General features: G+C 46.8%; 2 protein-coding genes across 2 annotated transcripts in view; one reads left to right on the forward strand and one right to left on the reverse strand.

Moving 5' to 3' along the window:
• The window catches only part of STK4 (serine/threonine kinase 4), a 258,859-nt gene that overhangs the window by 104,996 nt on the left and 134,569 nt on the right, over positions 1–19,294 (reverse strand). The gene's annotated exons all lie outside the window — the stretch shown is intronic.
• RIMS4 (regulating synaptic membrane exocytosis 4) overlaps positions 11,157–19,294 on the forward strand; it is a 55,075-nt gene continuing 46,937 nt past the window's right edge. Inside the window, exon 1 of the mRNA XM_079321954.1 lies at positions 11,157–11,495. Coding sequence (XP_079178080.1) covers positions 11,399–11,495 — 97 coding nt within the window. The 5' untranslated portion in view covers positions 11,157–11,398. The remainder of the gene's footprint in view (positions 11,496–19,294) is intronic.

Raw genomic sequence — 19,294 nt, forward strand, 5'->3', positions numbered from 1 at the left:
AAAGTGCTTCACAAAATTTACTGCATTTCACTGGAATTTTGTTTTGAAATGAAACAAACAAACATAAAAATTGGCAGAATCAAAACATCTTGTTTTCAGAAGAAAGAAAACCTTCCTGCTCTATTCTGAAAATGCTATTCACTGCTGAGATTGTTTCAGAAAATAGCTAAATCAAGCAGAAAGCAAATTAAAAAATCAAAGTCTCTTGGAGATGGATCCAGTTTCCAGATTTTTCTCTAACTGGCAGCCAAGAGGAGCAGTGCCCTTTGGGCATCCCACAGGTGCTGGTGCAGCACTGCTCTCCTCTGGCTCCCTGTGTGTTTATGGAGGGGACAGGGAAGAGCAGGGATGTGACCCAGGGATAAAATCTGGGAAAACTAGGCAAAATCAGGGAAACCCTATTAGTGATGAGGAGCTTCTCCTCCTCTCATCAAGGACAAACCTCCAGAATAAAGTTGTGCACTGGTGAGAGACAAAGAGGACTCAAGATGTGACAAGAGCAGCTGCCCTAGAGGTGTTCAGACAGCTCCTGCCTCTGTTTGCTGCTTGAGGAAAAACTGGGTGGGTTCTTCCACTTCATCAATGCATCAAACACCCACCCACATGGGGACAAGAGTGTTCCCACAGTCTGAGTCTGTGCCAGCAAGGTGGGGACAACAGAGCTGGTGCTGCAGCACCCTGGAGCCTCCCCAGCTGCCAGGTGATGGGAGCAAACCTTCAGAGCTGGGGTACAGCTCACAGGCTGCACAGGTTTCTGCTGCAAAATCCATAACAGGAGAATTTGCATGGAATTCAGGGCTCTGGCTTAACCCTGGTTTTCAATTACTCAAACAGCTCATCTCTTCCTATGTCAGTATTTCACATTTCCTTCCAATATTTGGATGTGTAGCCCCTCTCACACTCACTGGCACGATGGAAAGCAGCCTTGTTAGAAGCAGAGCCCCTGGCACAGGGAAGTTGGGCAGATGCCTGCAGAGCCATCAGCTGGAGATGGGGAAGTGTCTATGGGGGCAGCACATCCTCCTGTCTGTCCAGGGCTCCACACTGCATGCATTTTGCCTTGAAAAACAAAAATCAGCATCTGCTCCAATAAGTGATTTGCCCAGGGCTGCAATGCCTCTGCTGGAGAAAGAGCACATCTGTGCTCAAGGTGAAAGTGGAGCAGTCAGTGGAGCTGGGATGCTGCAGGGGAGCAGAGCACAGTCCCAATGGCCCTGGAAACAGGACATCTCCTGGGGTTACACACCCAGGGTGCATATCTGCAAGAACTGACACATGCAGGTTGAATTTGGCCTTTGTTCAAGAAAAACAAAAGTGTATTCAAGCCACTGGACCGCCCCCAGTGAGCTGGTACAAATGCTGAGTGTGTCATCAGCCCATTAAGACCTTGGGCAGGTGCTGCTGGATAAACAAAACCCTCATCTCCTTTGGTGATGTGAATTTTAGAGAGACAGGAGAGAAAGAAACTAACAAGCTGTTTACAAAATCAAAAAAACAAAACAACCCAAAACTAAACCTGGACATCCAGAGAAGGGATTATCCTGTCCCCCCAACCAGGAGCTGGAACAATCTGTGCTGATGCATTATGAGCAGTGAATCCCTCCTGCCCATATTTCTACATCCCTCACAATTTTACTGATATAAACTAAAAGCAATCTCAGACCCTGTAAGACAAGGTAGTTATCTCTACAGCCAGCCAGCAGCAGATTTATTGACCTCTAAGATGCATTAAACCGTATTTGCTTTCATATGACAAGTGTCCTGTTTTATCAAAGCAGTTTTTCAGCAGTCCTGAATCACTGCTGCAACTCCATTTTGTCAGAGGCAAACTGAAGATGTTTTCCACTGGAGTCAAGACAACTCAGCACAATATCTTTGTGAAATGGGGGACATCAAGCCATTAATGATAAGAATTGAAGTAAAAAGAGGGCAAATTTTCAGGCAATGATGATAAACACTTCAATAGCTGAACTCTAAAGTGAGGGAGTCTTTTTGGCAGCAAAAGCAAAATATGGTAAACTGTTTTGCAGTACTTTTACTAAGTATTTGAGTGAGTAGGCCTAATATTTTGAAGATTGGAAGCAATCTGAATGAACTTGAAAATTTTTCCTTGTGAGAAGTGTGAAACGCAGCCTGAATTGCATGAGGAATGCTGGCAGCCATGCCCTCAAACAGATTGAAAAAAAGTGAATGATTTGATGAGACTGCAAATGTAAAAAAGAGTTGAAATTAAATGTGAAGAGGGGAATAAAAACAAGACGGGTGAGATAAGAAATGGAGTGATATATTCCAGTACTTGGGGTGAAATATAGTGTCTGTAAAAACATGAAAACATTAGCTGGATTTTCACTGGTATTGCCAGTGCATCTTTATAGGCAGATGATAAGAAATATAATAACTCTGAGAGTACTAAAACAATCAATGTAAAAATATATTTCCGAGACATGCTTGTAGTGAATTTCATAATGTGCTGCTTTAATTTTAAACTTTCAGAAGATACACATTCTGCCCAGTACAGAATCCCCTACATTTCCTTCTATAGTTTTCTATAGTTAGAGATTTAAGAGAGGAGTTACAACACTTGAAGGAGCAGTCTGTTGATGGCATATATAGATAAGGCATTTTGAAAGGTAGAGCACTTTCTTTTTTGATTTTGGGGCTGTCAGAAGACAGAATGGAGTTGTGAAGCTAAATGTGAGAACTACAACAGGTCACTGAGATCTCTGTTTATTTTCAAGCAGATGCAATGTTTTAGGGTATTATGATCAAACATGTGTTATCACTTGGTTGATCAGCACTGGCCTTGCTTTCAGTTTGTAGTTCCACAGTTTGAGTCACAGCTTTGAACTATTTGTCTTGTATAGTGTTCTATAGACAATCTGTTAGGGGTTTCTTATGTAACATAATTCCTCTCAAGTTCAGCAAAAAATGCTGCATCGTGAAGAATATGCATAATGTATAACAAATTTAGCCCCTCTGCTAACTGCAGACAAGTGAATCTTCCTTTCATTTGGGGACAGAGTTATCACAGCCTGGAGGAAGGAGGGAGGGAAAAGGCAAGGCAAAACAAGAGAAAGGATTAAAGCAGCTTCTGTGGCAGAGCCATAAACATGGAAATACATGTCACCAAACTGTTTTTAGCATCTGAGATGAAGAAAAGGCGTTTTCTCCCTTCTCCATTGGCTTCTAGTGCCTTGCCCAGCAGTGTGGGACACAAAATCCTTTTAAGCTGAGACCACCCCTGCCCAGGTGGGGCAGGCACAAAATGAAAACACATCTGAAGCATTCTCAGGTTCTTGCAGGGATTTGTCCCCACAAGTTCCAGTTGTGCTGCAGCTTCATCACCTCATTCCATAAATCTGCCATTGTCCATCCAATCCCAGTGCAAATCCATTTGCTACAACTTTTACAAGTACTGAAGCTCATCTGCAGGAAGCCTCACAGAGAATTATTTCTGTCCTCTTCTTATTAGAGACTCAGCAGACTCATTTAGAAGAGACATTTCACAAAGCAGTTGCCTCCCAGGTTGAGAACTGTGTGAAAGGGGCAGCAGTGCAAAAGTCACTGAGCTGAGCAGCATCCATGGCCCTGATGGGCCTGTCCTGCAGGGAGCAGAAATGCTGGGATGAGGCAGGTGGCAGCAAGCAACATTGTCCACATGATTATATGTTCTGAAGGACCTAAATCCTAACATGAAAACTAGATTAAATTACCATTCCTTGGGCTGCTGAGAGGTCTCTGCTCTAAGGGACTTTTTTGGCAGAGATTGCAGTAAAGCCAGCAGGTTGAGGGTGATTCTCTCCCTCTGCTCTGGTGAGACCCCACCTGCAGGGCTGCATCCACCTCTGGGGGCCACAACATAAGAGCATGGAGCTGCTCTTTTGAGCAGAGAAGGTCCCAAAGATGCTCCATGGGCTGGAGTCCCTTTGCTCTGGAGACAGGCTGGGAGAGTTGGGTTATGCAGCTTGGAGGAGAGAAGGCTCTGGGGAGCCCTTAAACCCCTTCCAGTGCCTGGAGGGGCTACAGAGAGCTGGAGAGGGGCTTTGGACAAGGATGTGCATGGATTGACAGGACAAGAACGGCTTCAAACAGCCAGAGGGCAGGGTTAGATTAGATATTAAGAAGAAAGTCTTATCTATGAGAATGGAGAGACTTGGCACAGGTTCCCCAAAGAAGCTGTGGCTGCCCCACCCCTGGAAGTGTCCAAGGCCAGTTTGGAGCAGCCAGGTCAAGTGGAAGGTGTCCCTGCCCAGAGTAGGGGCTGGAATCAGATATTCTTCAGGATGCCTCCCAACCCAAATCATTCTGTAATTTCATAAAACCCCAAACCAAACCAGCTCCCAGATAGCCTGAGCCCCAGCAGCACACTGGGCACAGCTCATGTGCCCTCATTTGCTGGGTTTCTCCCCATGGGGGTCTGAGCTGTGTCAGTGCTGGAGGGACTGTCCTGGGCATGGGCTATGGAATCCTTCCCAGAGTGGCTGGGAGGTGTTCAGCACTGAGGGCTCCTGAATGCCAGGTGTGGGGGTAGCTCACTAATGCATTCTTAACTAAAAAGCTAAATTCACAAACTCAGAATACCAGAAAGATGAAATGTCTGTTATGATTCTATGTTTCTATTTTCTGTATTCTTTCCAAGAAACACTGTAGTTGCACAGGTAGCAGAACTCCCCAGTCTTGGCAATGAATATTGTTGCTACCAACAGCATTAAAATATTTCCTCTCCTTTCCTCTGTGGCTGTGTGAGTACACAGGGGAATCAGATAGAGACACAGCCCTTCCAGTGTCAGCAAGAGAAGCAAGCCTGAGTCTCTCTAAGCCTGGCCTGGGATGGCTGCCATACTATTAATATGTAATTTGGCTGGGTAGTTCTGAGCAATCTTAATTCTCCAGCCATCATTACTTTGCTTGGTTATCATTCATACATTTCTATGTGCTAGTTTGCTTGGAGGAAAGAGATTGGACATTTAGAGTGGATGAGTCTATATTTTTGGAATTGAAGCTGAATTATCCACTAGTGGAAGCATTATTGTGTTTTACAATAATTGCTGATTAAAATTCAAATGCACTAAATTCTACCTGTCATTCCCAGCAGTGCCTCTGTTGTGACAATGCCAACACCACGAGTGGATAAGAACTAAAGGATCAAAGGAAGTGGTTTGTCTGCAGAATTCCATCCTTTCATTCTGCCACAATCTGCCAAACTCCTGTCCCAAACCCTTGGGATATTTGCCACAAAATATCTGCTCTGTTTGATGTTTCACAGAATGAGACCCCTGTGGTTCAGGTTTCCAAAGCAGCCTGTGTGATTTTACACTCACCTGCCTGAGCGGCACCCCTCTCTCATGTGTGGTCACTCAGCCAGGTGCTTTAAAACACTCATGGCTGTTGATGGAGTTTCCAGATGGGCTTCTCTCTTTTTTGGAGGAGCTAGATGGGCTGTTTGTATACATGAGCTCCTACTGAGTCTCTTTTTCTCCTGGCCACAGGATGTGCCCAAGTCCATTTCTTCAGCTCTCTTGAACTTGCCTCTGGCTGCAAAACTTTTTTGGACTGGTTAAACTCCCCAGTCTTTTTTTTCTCTTGTGCCTCCCACACTTCTGTATTTTTGGCCTCCTTCTTGCTTTTGATCTTCCATTCTCTTTTTCCCAGATCTCAAGCTTTTCCTCAGTGTACCTAGCCATTTCCCAGCCTGGAGAGCTGGGGAATAGCACAGCCCCCGGAGAGATGTTTTATTTATTATAAATCAGGGAAGTGGATAAGCAAGTACTTGCTCATAACAGCACTTTCTACATGCAGGTGCTTCCTCTTCCCTTTCACATGTGAGTGAATATTGCAACAGACATCATATCTGCAAATCACCATTACCCTGCACTTCATCAGTCTAGGTCTGCATTTTAGTCATCAGAAGAGAATCAGCCTGATTTAATATCCTTTTACTCATCCTGGCTGGCGAACCAAAAAAAGCCTGACCCAAACCCCACCACTGAGAAGGACACAGTGAAACAGAAGATGGTCTGCTGAGTTATACCCCATGAGAATGTCCAGCCCTTCCAAACTCCTGCTGCCAGGGGTTGGAAGCCAATGAATGGGCTGAACTCATGGAGTTTTAGCAGATGCCAACAGTAAAAACAGAGTACAGCACGTGCTGTGAAGCCTTGAGTTCTCTCAACTCAGGAAAACCCTGGCTAGACAAATGTGAGAAGAAGCAGGGCTAGCCTCTCATTACTCATCCTCTGGGCTGTCTCACTAGTCAATTAGCACCTTTGTGGGCTTGTTTTTGATAGCTAGAGAGGGAGTGAGAGAGATGTGACTGAAACAGCAGGATCTCTGCCTCCAGATGGGGTGCCAGGTTTCAGGAAGTGCAGGGCATTGTGAAAGGCTCCACACAGGTATCAGCCTGGCTTGCTCTTTAGGACATTATGTGGTTCAGCTATGCACAAACCAGAGCACTCCTGGCTTGTCTGGAGCCTAGCCAACAAGGGATGTTGTAAAAACCTGTCTGGCTTATAATTTAATTTTGCTAAGGTTAGAACAATGCTTCTATTAGTGAAAAGCGGAAGGTAGTTTTGAGATTATGGCAGGAAATCTACAGTCAGTTCCTAGCTCCAACAGAGACTTTCCTTATACAGTATTGGGCAAGCCAACCAAAACTCACATGCTTTGTACCCTGAACTGGTATTAAAAAAATTATACTGCCTTCTGTTCTTTGTCTTGGCTACTTGGACAGTGAGCACTTGGGGAAAGAAAGGCTTTCACTCTGGATTTATACTGTGCCTGGTTCTTCGAGGCGTCAGCCTGCAGTATTCTCTCTATACAAATAGCAAGAAAGAATAAATAAGTTAAAATGTGTATTGTTATGTAAGTGTACAACAAGCAAGGCCAGTGAAGCTGTGGTGCTTGGTGTGTTGGGTACATGAACCAGTTCCTCTGAGCATCACCCTGATTGATGCCATGCTGTGGGACCACAGGCTCTTCTCTGGTGTTTAGTGCCTGGTTCTGGGTATCCACATTCAGCACATCTCACCTCCTGCCCTCCAGCCTGCCCAGAAAGGCCAAGAGGAACTTTTAAGTGGAATCAATTAGAGATCTGAAGAGCAGGCATGGTCAAGTTTACATTTGTTTTTGGGTGCTGGAGAACATCATGTGCTGCCAACCACGAGCTGCCTGGCTCCAGCATCAGCTTTGCTCAGGGCAGGGAAAGGATAGCATGAGACAGGGAGAAGCCCAACCCTCCTCACCCTTAGGAATGCTGTATTTACTCTGAGCAGATTTATGTATGAGATATGTTTTCACTAGCAGGGCTTGTTTCTCTGCTGCATTTGAGCTCCCAGCATGTGGACTATTTTTTTGAGCAAGCAGTGGGCAGAGAGAGCAGAAAGAGCAAACACACACAAATCAGAGAGTTTGGTTTTATTTCCAAACAGGCATACACAGAACCGTAGGGAGTACAAGAGGGAGAGGGCAGCATATCCTCTTGCTCTAGTATAAAAATGAACTTCCTAGGCTGATCCAGACACCTAAGAGTAAAGGCAAAAATATAAGCTACGTGACTAGTGGGAAGAGAAAGAGCCAGCAGGAAAAATCTATCAGAGCTTTCCATGGTTCAATCAGTCAGAGCCTGCTACACTGGGGAAACAATCAATTAACCACTTCCACTAGGGCAGCCACAGACGTGCTGTTCTGGAGGTAGTAAATCTTTGAGTTTATTTGTTCTTGGTTGCACTCTCAGCTTATTTACATCACAGGAATCTTCCTCCCTGTTTATCCTCGCTTCTGCAAGTCCCTCCCAAGGATCTTTCTGTCCTTGTCGATCAATGAAGAAGAACTCTTACAGATTAACAATTTCCAGCTTTATTGCAAATCCCCATTTCCCTTAAACAGGCAGCCAAAACAAACAGTTTCCTCCAGGCATCTGGAGGGTATTAGACCTTTAACTGTCCGTCTGACTTCCTGCTGTCAATGCATTTTGTCTCACTTTAAGGCAGATGGTTTTGGTTTAGGGTGTTTATTTTGGCCCAATTAATAATCAAAGAGCCCTGCAGGACATATATTTGCCCCCATCCTGAGGAGCAAAATGTAGCAGTCAAATGAGAGGCAGATGACACCAAAGCTAAGGGATGATGTTCAGAGCCCTCAGCCCAAGCTGCTCTGTGGCAGACAGGAGCAGGGAAGGACTCAATGGCTCATGGCTGGGCCCACAGATATAATAAAGAGGGAGGTGAATGACAGCCTGGAAAAAATGCACAAAAGGAGCATTTAGAGAGTGTGACCAAGTGGTGCTGAGTTGTGCAGGTGCAAGGGGCTCTGACTGTTCTCTGGAGGAAGCTGGCAGATGGATGAGCATGGAGAAAGGTGCACAGAGGGGGGTGAGGATGATGATGCACCTCAAAAGGAGGTCTCAAAGCACTAAAAGCAGAAGGGTCTTCAGCCCTAGTATGGTGGCAAGGACAACAGAGTGTTGGGGACAGAGATTCACTCTCCAAACCACAGGCCTGTGTCTGCCATCACTGTGCTTTCAAGATTTAGTGAAACAAACAATTTAGATGGCCACAGCATAAAGCTGAGATTAAACTTCTATTCCCCACTTAAATTTTTTATTGCAGTCTTTAAATGAAAATAAAGCAGTTGTCAGCACTTTTAGGTAACTGCTATGCCTGGCAACCTGGAAGCAAATTTTGACTCACAGATGCCTCTTGCTCCTCTGATCAAATGTGCTGGCAGGACTGGTAGACAGGAGCTGTCTTAACAGTTTTAATGCACCTAAATTTGTGCCTGTAGCTGCTGTTAATGCCTTGATTGGTGCTATTGAAATCTCTTCTTAAACATATGGTAATACATTCCTCACTGATTCCCCTGCCTTTCAAAACTCAGACCTGGAGATATCATTGTCTATAATAAGTTCATTCTGTTCCTTCTGCTTTACTGCCTGCCTGGCCTAGCTTTGATGAAGTAATTCATATAACTTACTAACTCCAGAGCAAGTTTTGATTAGGTTTTGAATTAAATAACATATTTTCTTTTGGAAAGTCCTGCAAATTCATCTTGGCATCTGATATTCATATCATCTCTGCCATCCTGCATACTCGAAGTCCTGAAGAACCTGGATGTCAGGGCTGAGAGTGCACTAGTTGGCCCTAACAGCCCCAGAAAGCTTCACTTGGACATCATATTTACCCTCCATTTAGTTTCCAAGCATGGGGGGTTTCTAGCTCTTGCCTGGGCTGTAGGTGAGACTGTCTTAGACCTGTTCCTGAGCTGATGTGTGGCTTTCCATGGATGGCTTTGGATCTGGTGTGTTGATGGAAGCCAGTGCCACCAGCCCCTGCTCTACCTCCCATGGCAGGGCATGGGCTTGTTCCTGCCCTGTGCAAAGGCTGCTCCTGGCACTCCTTCCCTGGGAGCAGCCCTGCTCTGGCTGCTTCTTGGCACTGGCAGCCACAAATACAGCTCTGGTAGGATTTTCAGTAGATAGCAGACTTTTAATGGGTTGATTTATTAACTATTTGAGAATGGAGAATACAAGCTGTTGTTCTGGAACCCTCAACATGTAGTAGTTTTAGCCCCACTTCTCCTAAGGAAGATGTTGGACTTCTAATAAGCATTTTTGGATTAGCACAAGCAGGCCTGTCATTTCAGTGGGATGACATTTAGTTATCAGGATGGAGGGACAGACCAAGCACGAGGAACATCTTCCTTTGTTCCCTGAGGGAACAGCAACCTTTCTGTGCAGACCATGTCACTAGTGGAAAACACTCTGTCTAATACCATCCCAGAGGGGTTTTTTTTGCACTGAATAAATAAGGCTATACTGCGTTTCCTTCCCCAAAGCAGGAATGGGAGATGTTGTGATGTCTGTGCCATAGACAGCACCTGTGGACAGCTGGCAGTCTTGAGCCACTAATTCTCCACAAATCTTGTTGGAAAAAAAATGAGACCTGGGGAAAGATCTCAAATTTGCTCATTTCACAGAGCAGCTTCTGTCCCACGGTGTGCAGCAGAATGGGCTTAATGCTGAGCCACAACAGGCACCAGCCTTCCTATTCAATGTAACACACCAAGGAAAACCTCCCAGTTTATGTGCTTTCTGCCCAGGAGCTTGTATACATCCAAATAGTGGCTTATATATTTTGGGGAGGGATTTTTTGTGTGTCTAAAGAGAGGTACGTGGAAGAAGGCTGGGAGCCGGGCTGCTCCTCCATTCACTCTGGCACCACTTACATCCCCTCCGTTTCGCAAGAAAGCCTCAAGGTTCTGCTCCTGAAAGCTTCAAGGTTGTTTTCTGATCTCATTGAGATCAAAGCCAGGACCACGTCCTTCCTCCTGCATCTCTTCCTCTATTTCGGTTTCTCACATCAGTTCACAAGCAAACCTGCACCTGCATTATCACTGTGCTCGGGATGTGAAGGATCTTTTCTGGCCCGGGCAAGGCGAGAACAGAACCGGGGATCCCCAAAGCCGGGCTCGGGGCAAAGCGAGAACAGAACCGGGGATCCCCAAAGCTGGGCTCGGGGCAAGGCGAGAACAGAACCGGGGATCCCCAAAGCTGGGCTCGGGGCAAAGCGAGAACAGAACCGGGGATCCCCAAAGCTGGGCTCGGGGCAAGGCGAGAACAGAACCGGGGATCCCCAAAGCTGGGCTCGGGGCAAGGCGAGAACAGAACCGGGGATCCCCAAAGCTGGGCTCGGGGCAAGGCGAGAACAGAACCGGGGATCCCCAAAGCCGGGCTCGGGGCAAGGCGAGAACAGAACCGGGGATCCCCAAAGCTGGGCTCGGGGCAAGACGAGCAATGAGCCGGGGGTCCCCAAAGCCGGGCTCAGGGCAAGGCGAGAACAGAACCGGGGGTCCCAAGGGGAGAACAGAATCGGGGTCTCCAAAGCCGGGCTCGGGGCAGGTGGGGAAGGTGAGCACAGCGCCCGGGTCCCCAGGCCGGGCTCGGGACAAGACGAGAACAGAGCCGGGGGTCCCCAGGCCGGGCTCGGGAGAGGTTGGTAAGGCGAGCACAGCGCCCGGGTCCCCAGGCCGGGCTCGGGAGAGGTTGGTAAGGCGAGCACAGCGCCCGGGTCCCCAGGCCGGGCTCGGGGCCGGGCTCAGGGCCGGGCGGTGCCGGGCCGCCCCCGGGCCGCCATTGGCGGCGCTGAGGCGTTGGGGCGGGGGCGGGCGGCGCGCAGGGCCGGGCGGCAGCAGCAGCAGGTGGCTGCGCTCCGCTCCGCGCCGCTCCGCGCTCCCGGCCGCCTCTCCTGCCTCTCCTCTCCGCTCCCCGCCGCCTCAGCGCGGCCCCGCCGCCGCCAAGACGCCGCGGGCCGTGCTCCGAGTGAAGAATGGGGCGGCCAAGCTCGCCAAGCCGCCCGCGGCCGCGGGCGAGACCCCCGGCGGCGCCCCCGGAGCCGGGCTCTTCATGGAGCGCTCGCAGAGCCGCCTCAGCCTCTCCGCCTCCTTCGAGGCCCTGGCCATCTACTTCCCCTGCATGAACAGCTTCGACGAGGAGGACGCGGGTACGGGTGGCCGGGCTGGGAGCGCTCGGGGGCGGTGTGCCCAGGCTGTGTGTGCCGGGCGCTGTGGGCAGGCGGGGTGGGTGTGCGGCCGCCGGGTCATCATGTGCGGGGCGTGCTGGGGACTGCTGGCCAAGGGATGCGTGTGCCTGTGGAGGTTAAACCTGGGAGCGTGTTCCAGCGGTGGAACACGCTCCGGCTGCTAATCGATAGCAAACACGGGTTATTTGCAAATGGAGCGGCTCACGCTCCATCCTCTGTGTGAATGAAGGGCAGCGCTCAGGGAGCAGCGTCCATTCTGCCGGGTGATGTGTCCACTCTGATTTATGCACCGTCAACTCTCGGGCCGATTGTTCCCAGGGGTTGTTAGCGCCGTACACCGTGCTGCCTTTGGAGAGGGGAATAAAGCGATTCAGTTTAATGAGGGCAGAGTAAATCCCAAAACAAAAGCCTTGCAGAATGGATGCGGTGATTTTTTGCCGGCATCAGAAAGACCTTTCTGGCCTCAGACAGTTGGCGGTGCTCATAAAATGAGACCAAGCTTAAAGAAGGGCAGGGAAAAGCAGGAAAGGCATTGGGTTGAACGGGGGAGGAAGGGTGGTGGGTGCTGGAGAAGGTGCTGGGAGTAGAGGGCAGCACAGCCTTTGCGTGGGTAGGGAGGATGGAGAGCGGTCACAGAGCACTCTGTCCATTCCCCATGGCTCCCGGCTAATCGAGGGGTGTTTTTCCCAGCGCACACTGTATCAGAGACTGAACCTGTAAGTGGATCTTGTCAGTGGGAAATAATAAAAGTTGGTAACTACGGCGTATTTTAACACTGCCTGTCATGGTTGCATCCCTCAAAATGCCGGCATGCTCCTTTGTCTAGTGGCTCATCCCAAGATGTGCAGATGCCAGCAGGAATGCATCAGCCCGCCAGCTGCTACACCTGTAACAATGTTGTTTTTAAAGGAGTTGACGTAAGAATCAATTCATCATCTGTGTGATTAACCTAGACTTGTCATCAGCATCATGCAGAGGTGGTAGGCAGAGGATTGTCTCCTCCAACAGATGTAGCTTTTAAAATTTTTGTCTAAAAATTTTGCTGGTGACTTATTTGCACTTCAGATTAGGTTCCAAAGCTGAGGAACGTACAAGACAATAACGGGAGCTTTGGGAAGTCTCAGCGCTGTTGCTTCAGGAATGATTGATAGTGAGGCAAGCTCAAATATGAGAACCCTACACAAAGCCTGGGACAGCAATTCATTCCCTGGTGTCCAATCCCTCCTTCTCTGAGCAAGGTGATAGTTTAGGTGGATGCTTCCTCTTCCACTGCTCAAGAAAAAAAACAAAAAGCTTTTGCGCTGAATTGTATTTATTCACACTGAGTGAATGTTCATGCATGAATGTTAATAAGCTGCTCTGAATACAACACAAGTACTTGTCTCTGAATTAAATAAATCTACAATTAAGACCTCATTCTCCAGCAGCTTATGAGCAGACCTTGCCTGTGTGAGTTGTCTCATTAGTGAAGCTGCTCAGGGTGGATTCAGTGCGATGGGGATGTTGCAGTGTTGCTCCTGTATTCCGTGCCTGTGAGTGTGTGTTCAGACACGTATGAGCAGCCAGGAAGAACGTGTGCTGCCTTCTATTTTTGGTGTTGAAACTACAAGTGTATAATTTTCTCAAGCAAATAGATGACATGAAAGAGAAATTATAAGAAAAAATGCTAAAATTGTGCCAGATGAGATTCTGTATATCCATGCACGCTTCTGAAATTGTGGGAGATTCTGACCAGTTTAGGTTGCAGCATGATTTCTGTCAAAAAATTAGATCTCGATAGCTCATTCAGGGAGATGAATGCTGCACTTGGCAAGATGTTCTCCATAGGAGGTGGCAGGAAAAAAATGAAATTGATCCCAGGGGCATTGACAAAGTAAACAATCCTATTTCAAACAGACACATCATCCATTTTGTCTGAAGCTGAGAACCACATCTTTAAGAGAATAGCTATCCTACGGAAAAAGGAGAAGAGCTGATAAATGGCCAAGTTTAAAGGAAATTTGACATCTTCCTCTGAAAAGGAAAACTGCCTAATGGTCACTTAAATCTACAAACAAGAAATATTCTTGAGGTGTTTCATTTAAGTTACTATGGGTGGGTTATATCAAAGGAGCCTAAAAGGAAATTTACAGATGTGCTGAGAGCCATGGCTACATTTGGACAGTGGTAACAATACCTCTGGCTTGCAGTATTTCACTCTTTTAGTCTGGAAAAATGACTCTGCTTTTGAAAAACACAGTATATACTTTTATTTATACAATATTTCCTTTTCTGCCATGGCTCTTTTGTTCTTCTTTGCTGTCTACCTTGTGCACATAGGGTGAGAAGACTCTCCTCATCTTCCACAATTCCTTTGCCTGGTACACCTGCAGTGTGTCTGACTGGAGTTGTGGGCAGTGAACTGGTGGAGATGATCTCTTAGGGTGCAGAAGCAGGCAGCCAGTGGAGGCAGGAAAGCAGCAGGGCTTGGAGCAAGAGACAGGGTCAGAGCATGAGGGTGATGGAGTTTCAGATTTGTCATGTCCATGTTTCTCTCCAGAGGTGGATGTGGACTTCAGTATTCCAATACCCTTTTCATTCCTCAGCTGTGACTACAAAGAAGATGCTCTGAGCAAATGCAGAGCTTTTTTTTTTTTTTTTTTGCCAGGAAGTTGCAGTGGGGCTTTGAAATAGCCAAAATGCACTCAGCAGTTCAAGGACTCGGGGTTAATAACTCTTTTGATCTCAGCATGGTAATGTTGCTGGCCTTCCTCTTGGCTGAGTGCCACTGTCTTTGCTCCACTGAGGTTCCCAGCAATGTCACTGAAGTTTAAGGATTTTTAAACTGCAGTTATTATCGGAATAATTGTTGGTTTAACTTATGCAAATGTCTATCCTACATTTCAGTTATGGAGTAGTAGGGTAAGAAGAGGTAGAAGTCAGTCATGCACTCTTTGTGGGCACATTTCTAGAATGCCTGTTTCTAACACAAATTGTGTGAACAAATCTTAGCTGTTCTGAGGATCTGCTATACGTTTGGTCCTGGCTGGAATCAGCCATTTGGAATGCTGATATTCCTGTGGGAACATGTCAGAAGGAACCAAACTGCTGAGGACTGAACTGCCAAGTGGCAAATGTGTGTGGGTTAATAGCAGGATCCACGATGACTGTGGGTACCTGCCTTGTAAGCAGCTTGTGGTGCACCTGGATGCAGCTCATAATTAAAACTGAGGGAATGGCGTGTATGAAATCCCCCTTTGACTGATGGTGGCCTTAGCACAGCTCTCCCCAGTTCAGGATGAGAGTTAAGGTTAATGGAAAGATGGAGAACCATCTTACTCTTTGTGTGGACCATGAGGTTTGGAAACCTGGCTAAAGCAGAACAGAAAGTAAGGATTTTGTAGAGAATGCCAACAACCGACTTAGAGCTGCACATGCAGAACAAGCAAGCTTTGGGCAGGAGAGAGGAGGTGGTTTGAGTAGCTGGGACAGTTGATCTAGCAGTGTTGAATCTGCTGGGATTTGGGAATTCAGAAGCAGTATTCAGCTCTGGAGGGATGAGGACCCCATGTACTACAGAAGACAAGAACTACACCTAAAGAAAGACAGGTAGGGAAATGTGAAAAACCACTGGAAGGGATGGGTTTTGCTTTCTTGTGCCTAAACTGCAGGACCCAGCAGCACTTCTTGGGTCTGGCTGTGTGCTCCAGCTGTGCTGTGGCCCAGGTGGGTGAGACACTGCAGTGCACCAGCTCCTTTCATCCTTCATCCTGGTTTGTTTTGGGAAGAACACCTGCTTGCACTGGCAGAAGGCATCTGAAGCATGCCCTGACAGGATGCAGATTTGAATGTGTGGAACTGTAGCTGTGGGTCACACTGTAAATGCAGCTACCCTGGAATCCAGATCCAGCTCCAACATTTACACAAGGCTCCTTACACACACAGGTGTGAAGAGCAGGGCTGCTCTGGTCAGGGAGCAGGGAGAAGAGGTACAGAGCAGCTGTGAGGGACTTGTAATTGTCCCCTCCCTGGTCAGGACCTCAGCACAGGTACTGCCCAGCTTGGCAGACCCTTGTCCTGGCTTCAAGACAGGAGGATCAAATCGTGTCTCAGCCAGCTGGAACCAAGTGTCTGGCAGAGAGAAAATGGTTTCCAAAGTCAAAATGTCTCCTGGATACTGACAGTAAGCCTTCCTCGTGTCAGCTGCTCATTCAGAAAAGAGTTGAATTAGAGATAAAATTCAGTCCGGGCTGCTGCTTTCACACATTATAAAGTACTGGCAGAAGCACTGTGTTACAATCAATTGCTTTGAAGAGAAGTATGTGAAATACTAATTTAATGGATTGATAAAAAACATTTAAACTATTGGGGTGTAAGAAGGGGCTGTGAACATATAGGTTAGTTTAGAATATTTTTTTGTTTGGGTTTTATCTATTGAGCTTCCTCATAATTTTAAACATTGACCTTCTCTATAATTTCAAACATTGAAGTGTTACAAAGCTATTAAATAGAGAGAGCCCCTATGTGTGTTTTCATGTTGCCATGGATATTTCTCAGTTGCAGCACTGTATTGGGGTACATATGGTTTAAAAGAAAATAATGATTCAAGACTTAACTAGTCTGGCTTTACATTTTTAAAAAATATAGCCCAGTGTGTTAAGTCCTTTTTTGCTTACTTAGGTTTTATTTCATCCAAAGTTACTTTTTGGAGCTCTGTAAACCTCTAAACCAGTTTTATTAGTTGTTTGTAAGGTAGGTAACCATGCTTGTGTGGCAGACATATAGGGAACAGGGGAAATTATTCATCTATCTGGAATGTTAACTGTTTTTCAAATAAATCTTTAATAAATGAAAGGACAGTTTATCCCTGTAACCTTGCAAAGATAGCCCCTAGAGCCCACCTGGCCATGCATTACACAAGGGGTGCCAGCTCTCTTGGCTGGTGCAGGAGGCAGTGAAATCCAGGACTTTTCCCTCTTCTTGCACAATAAGGAGGGTGTCTTTGGCTGTAGGTTATCCTAGTGATGATAAGAAATGCCTCTCTCCCTGCTGGTCACATTCTAGCTCTAGGTAAACGTGTTTATTTCATAAATGGATTAAGCTGAAATAAAAAATAAGAACAATTCTGGAAGAGCTGTTGTCAGTTGAGTCTTCCATCAGAGGAAGGTGTATAAAAGGGACCTGGAAGAAGATGCTGTGGATAACACCTGCAGAGGCTGGTGATCCCAGACCTGGTTATGAGTTAATCCAAATCCTAAATACAGGAGCTGATTCTTGCACCATGGGTGCACCTGGTCAGGTAGAGCTGAGCAATCCTCTCTGTCCCTTACCTGCCCTGTGCATTGGGGGCAGCGTTCTGCTCTCAGGCCCTGCTGCTGCTGCAGGTCTGATCAGAGACTACAGACAACAGGTTTTATCCAGTGGCCATGGGAGCCTGGAGCAGAGCAGGAGCCCTGAGAATGAGTCAGCACTAGGAGCAAGGGATTCAAAACCTGGTCCTTGTTTGTGTTGCTGTTGGTGTTGTGGCTGCACGTGCGCTGCTCCTGGGCCAGGTTCATGCTGTGCTTGTAGAAAGGCAAAGCAAAATGTCAGTGCCAGTCCCGGGGCGCTGGTGGCGTGTGGCAGAGCCTGGCAGATGGGCCAGCACGGGGAAGGTGACGTGGCACCAAGCAAGGCTCAGCGTGCCAGGCTGCCTGCCCAGGCCACCTGCTGCTTCCACTCCTGCCTCCCTTGGGCCATCCTGCAGAGTCCCCCAGCACGCCCCAGCCTGGGTCCCCCTGTGCCATGCTCAGAGTTAGAAACGCTGCTGTGGGGGGGGAAGAGAGGTAGCTGCTCACCCAGGGGTCTCAAGCACTGTGCCACAAAGTGCTGCCTAGAGGTTTCCTTGGTGGTCATCTGGGTGTGGGTTTACAGGGCAGAGGGATGTGGCTGAGTGGCTCTGGGCTGTCTCTTGGCTTTTGCAGCACACACAAAAGAGAGCACAGCATTGTGTCTCCTTCCCTCAAAGGTGGCTTGATGAGGTATTCAAAGGATGATGCTGAGTTCCAGTTGTTGAGGGTGGGTGACCCCTGGAATATCCAGGAAAAGGATATCTCTTATTCTGTGTCAAATGGTTTCTGAGTAGAAGAATCTGTCCCTGGAAAGCTTTCTATCGAGGAGACACTGGTTTTTTACGGCTTCTATTTCATGTGCAGTTAATTCTAATGCAACATTTATTAATTCAAAAGCACTCTGTTCTCCAGGCAAAAAAAAAAAAAAAAAAAATTTGTCAGATTCTTGCATCAGGACAAGTTGTGAAACGCTGTGACTACTTTGCTTCAACATTTCAGTTTGACGAAATGTGTGGATCTGCTTTGTGTAGGGAGAATTAAGTTTGATTGGAGTATCTGTTTTGAGGAATAATTTATCTGTGCAATTGTTTTCTGAAGCACTCTTTGCTTATATTTGAATGCCTTCAGTGAGATTACAAATGTGAACAATTTAATTTAGGAAGTGGTCTGTAAGTCATTGATGGTTTTGGTGGGGCAGTGAGACCTGACTCACTCAAGACTCTCAGCCCTGCCGTCTCCTCCTCTCTCCTACAGACATCTGCTGAGAAGAACCATTAGCATATTTGAATAAGGATTTCTGCTCCTCTGTGGAAGTGCTCAACACATTTTGAATATCCCATCTATCCAAATGATGTTTTGGCATTTGGTTTTATTTTCTGGGAGGGTGCTATACTATATGGCAACACGTCACAATTGGGGTTCTGCAACACAATGATCCAGCAGTTGTGCCATTGATTAAGTAATCTGCTGATGACACACAAATTAGGCATTCTCTGCTTTCCATCCAACCATGCTTGCCTTGAAATCTGCATTTAGGTTATATCTTTGGCTTTGCTTTTGCAAAACAGCTTGTAAAGGCTGAGCAGGCCTGATACAGCCTCACCACACAGGGGTGCAGCAAGCTCTGTAGCCCTACCTGTTAGTCAAATCCAGCCACAGTTAAATCACTGGGATGGATAATATCAGTTCCACCTTCATACCATCAGATTGTTATATTAGCTTTGTCCAAAACACAAAGCACTCATACAGCCTTGCAGAAACCAGTCTGAAATGTTTGAGTGCTCAACAATTTGGAGAGTACATTGTGTACAGAGGTAAATGACACATTTTTCTCAAAATTGTTTTATGACTAAGGGGAACTTAAGCTATTGTCTGTGTCCTTATTCTTGCAAATGTAGAGGTAGAGAGGTCACTTGTTCCCCAGGTAACTAATCTATTCCTAATCAGAAGGATAGTTTACCCTAAAATTTAGCTTAAATCTGAATGGAAATAATGGATTACTATTGCATTGCTCCCAGCAACACAGAAAACAATTGATTGCTGCTCTCTTCAAAGCAACTCTTCACATCACAGAACTGTTCCTTCGTGTCCTTATAACTCCCAGTCATGAAATTAACATAGTGACAACCATTGCTGCCTGGCATCCCCCTCCCTCCTTTTGCTGTTTGGACCAAAGAAACCTGATGGATGGTTTTGTTTTTGTTGTGGGTGTTGGTTGTTTTTATGGTTTGGGTTTTTTTTGTTTGTTTGTTTTTCCCCCATAAAGCAGTTTTTGAAGTGTCCTGTTTGCCTTCTTGCTGGACTTGGGATTGTGCAGGAGGAGCAGTGTGGACAATGCCCTGGTTGCTGTCTGCCCTCTTTCAGTGAGGAGTATCTGTTTCCCATGCTTTGTATGCACAATTCCTGTAAATACACACTCTTGCTGCTGGCTAACACTCAGGGTATGATCCG

This window comes from Erithacus rubecula (genome assembly GCF_903797595.1).
Source record: "Erithacus rubecula genome assembly, chromosome: 18".
NCBI lineage: Eukaryota > Metazoa > Chordata > Aves > Passeriformes > Muscicapidae > Erithacus > Erithacus rubecula.